The 3,531-nt window shown below is 37.5% G+C and overlaps 1 protein-coding gene across 1 annotated transcript in view; it reads left to right on the forward strand.

Moving 5' to 3' along the window:
• wdr1 (WD repeat domain 1) overlaps nt 1–3,531 on the forward strand; it is a 14,238-nt gene that overhangs the window by 6,837 nt on the left and 3,870 nt on the right. Inside the window, exons 9-11 of the mRNA XM_014017073.1 lie at nt 1,317–1,404; nt 2,523–2,679; nt 2,948–3,035. Coding sequence (XP_013872527.1) covers nt 1,317–1,404; nt 2,523–2,679; nt 2,948–3,035 — 333 coding nt within the window. The remainder of the gene's footprint in view (nt 1–1,316; nt 1,405–2,522; nt 2,680–2,947; nt 3,036–3,531) is intronic.

Raw genomic sequence — 3,531 nt, forward strand, 5'->3', positions numbered from 1 at the left:
CTCCCCGCCATGCCTACATGCCGTTGTGTCCTTGGGGAAGACACTTCACCCACCTTGCCTACTGATGGTGGTCAGAGGGGCCCCCCAGGGCAGCTGTGGCTACAATGTAGCTTACTGCCATCAGTGTGTGAATGTGAGTGTGAATGAATGATGCATGAAAATTGTAAAGCGTCTTTGAGGGTCTCGAAAAGCGCTAAATAAAACTAATGCATTATTATTATTATTATTATTAGTCATGTTTTTTCTTTTTTACTTAGTTTTTTTCTCCAAACTGCTTTGACACCTTCCACTGCCACATCTGCCTTTCTACCTTGACACACATGCACAGTAGTGGTAACTGGGGTAGGCCGTGAACGTCACAAGACATTATACAGACAGGCTCTGGTATCATGGCTACCTGACAACAGAGCTCAAAGTGTGGGATCATTTTAAGAAAATGAAAGAGAAACCTGTGCAATATCTGCAAGGCAGAACCTGCCTTCCACAGCAATTATTTTTAGTTAGCATATAGCTAAAATCTAACATTGGTTATATAATAGCAGCTGCATTCTGGAGCTATAAGCTCTATGTTTTATATTCAGTTAACGTATGATCTGATTAGTCGACTAATCAAAAAAAAATCTGTGATTAGTCGACTATAAAAATAATAGTTTGTGGCAGCCCTATTGTTAGCATGTCGATTCTGAAGTTGTTGTACAATCAGAACAGATTCCAACATGTTTGTTTAACTTAGTGTTTAATCTGAACCTGCCTCTGACCGGATGCTCCAGTGCAGTATTTTATTTCTGGAACGAAGCGATGTACTGGARGTAAAGTATCGAACGAGTAACTTGAGTATCAGTAAGCTTTTGACCACAGTGCTATCATATGTTTTTGTGAATTCTCAGTCATCGTGGAWATGAGAAATTAAAATAAAAAACATWAAACAACTKGATTTCTGTTCTGTAGTTGAAGACGTGTGGAGCTACAAAATTTAAACTGCRTTACTTGAGGTTACTGTCATTATTAWATGGATCGATCTGCGACATGAGCGTTCAGACTGCAGTCGGTTTGAAAAACATCAGAWATGCATCTCATTCAGTAGCACATAATGAAAAGGTCTGGGTTGGATTTGTCGCATTCAGGTTGTCATGAAAAAGTCTGATATGGATCACATTTGTCAGCAGTGTGAATGTAGTGCAAGTCCTGGACTAAGGAGTCTTGTGAATGAGCCTGTAGAGTAGCTTTATAGCAGTAACTTGTTACGAGTGGTGCAGCAGCAGTGCCTAAATGGACGAATGACTAATAATTTATTTTATTTTATTTATTATTTACAGGGTCACACAAAATCCATCCAGTGTCTGACGGTTCACAAAAGTGAAGGCCGATCATACATCTACTCTGGGAGTCAYGATGGACACATTAATATCCTTTCATAGTCTTATATCTGTAAAAAGAACAATTTCTTTTTAAATTTTGTTTAAAATGGTCACAACCTGGGGAAAAACTAAATATTTTATTACCTTCTGCTAAAAGGCAAAAAGCAGGTGATGTTTGCTTTGGTGTGTGCATTTTTGTTTCTGTCCTGTTTGTAAAATATCTCCTAACCCAGCAGAGAGATTTAGTAATAATGATTCACACTCTTGGAAGTTTCACACTTTTCTTGTCATAATTCAATCATGGTTAATATAAAGTGACTAAAAAACTTTAATGTCAAATCAAATATCTAAAGAGTAAAGCCAATTAACTAAAAATAAGCAATGAGAAATGAGCGATTGCTTAAATATTCTTTAAGGTAATTTTTTTCATTTGTCATCAGTCTAAGCTTTATGGAAGATTGCTGAAGAAAACTCGCACTAAATCTAAACTAGAGTATTTAAACAAGTCTAGTCATTCATTTAAAGCRTTGACTTTTTGTAACCTCATCTATCCTTCACGTGTCGGGCCTGGTCATCTCTCGTTTCCAGCAGATTTGGTCTGGCGGTAATTTCACATCTTGTCCTTTAACATCATCAAGCTGCAGTTGATTGCTGATTCATTTCAGGCCTCCTGCTGCAGGTTATGCTGTGATGATGGGATATTTGATTTAGGAGTCTGCTGGGTGTGTTTTATTTTAAAAACTCCTTTGGATCATGAAAACGTCGTACTTTCTGTCTGACTCATCTAATGCATCTGACACAAGCAGTTAGTGGAGTGCCTGCCATTAACTCACAGTCGCATCAGTGCTGGATGGCTTCGTAACCAGATCGGATGAAAACAAGGAATTGACTTTTGTTTAAATTAGCAAACAGTTCTGTTTGGACACGACAGAACTGTTGATGCAGACTTCTGATTAGTTTTATCCTCAGGTTAGGTGATGAAAATGTGGTTTTATTTAAAGATGGCAACAATGTGACTGATGTTTCAGTGCTATTCAGGCTGGAGACCTAACATGATAAATCTGTTTTATGTTCTTGCTGTATTTGTCTTTCAATTTAAATTTTAAAATGAAAGGGTGCCTGTAGCGTCTTTGAAGGTGTATGGTCCCTTAACGTCTGCCTCACATTATTGGGATGCAGAGACTGGGCAGAATGACTGCTTCAAAGGGAAGGGCCACAGCAACCAGGTGAGCAAGATGGTGACTGACGAAGCCGGACATCTGGTGTCATGCAGCATGGATGATACGCTACGCTATACAGACCTCAACAAGAAAGAGTATAGGTATGGATAAAAAAAATAAGGAGAACTAAAGTTCTGTCATTAAGAAATAACATTATCTTTTTATTAATTTTTTTTTTATTTAGTTTTTGATGTGTATCTAAGTTCTTTGTGAAAGTGTTTGTTTGGACAACAAAGGTGTCAAAGCTATTTGTTCTTTGTCATGACTGTAAATACAGTATTGTGTTTTAGAAAGCCATGAATCCACCACATCCAACTGCCTTTGTGTTGTTTCTGTCCTCATTAACAACCCTTACTGCTGTCTTTTCAGTGCCTCTGATGTGGTGAAGATGGATTTTCAGCCTAAAAGTGTGTCTGTATCAGTGGGAGGCCTCTCACTGGCTGTGTGCATCGGGCAGGTAGGTGGTGGTGGTTCCCCCCCCCCTTTTTTTTTTAGTTGTGGTCCAGCTAAATTCATTATTTCAGCTCTTTTTCTTGTAACATTCAGAGCTGTAAAGTAACTAAGTACAAATAGTTTGTTACTGTACTTAAGTAGAAATTTTGGTTATCTGTACTTTACTTGAGTAATTATTTTTCATCCTACTTTTTACTTCTGCTTCTTACAATTTCACACGTTTTATCTGTACTTTCGACTACTCAAATTTTTTCTAAAGGCAAGAAGTAGAAMGTCRTTATTTTTATTTCATTTTTGCCTGTTTTCATTATGGTTTGTTACTGTTATAAAAAAATACTATCCATATAAATTGCGCTGCACGTGACACAAATCATGTCACACTCCAGGACATAGCAGAGATCTATCTGTCTATCTGTCTATCTGTCTATCTGTCTATCTGTCTATCTGTCTATCTGTCTATCTATCGTCTATCTATCGTCTATCTATTATCGTCTATCTAT

Source organism: Austrofundulus limnaeus, unplaced genomic scaffold (assembly GCF_001266775.1).
Source record: "Austrofundulus limnaeus strain Quisiro unplaced genomic scaffold, Austrofundulus_limnaeus-1.0 Scaffold160, whole genome shotgun sequence".
In the NCBI taxonomy this organism is placed as follows: domain Eukaryota; kingdom Metazoa; phylum Chordata; class Actinopteri; order Cyprinodontiformes; family Rivulidae; genus Austrofundulus; species Austrofundulus limnaeus.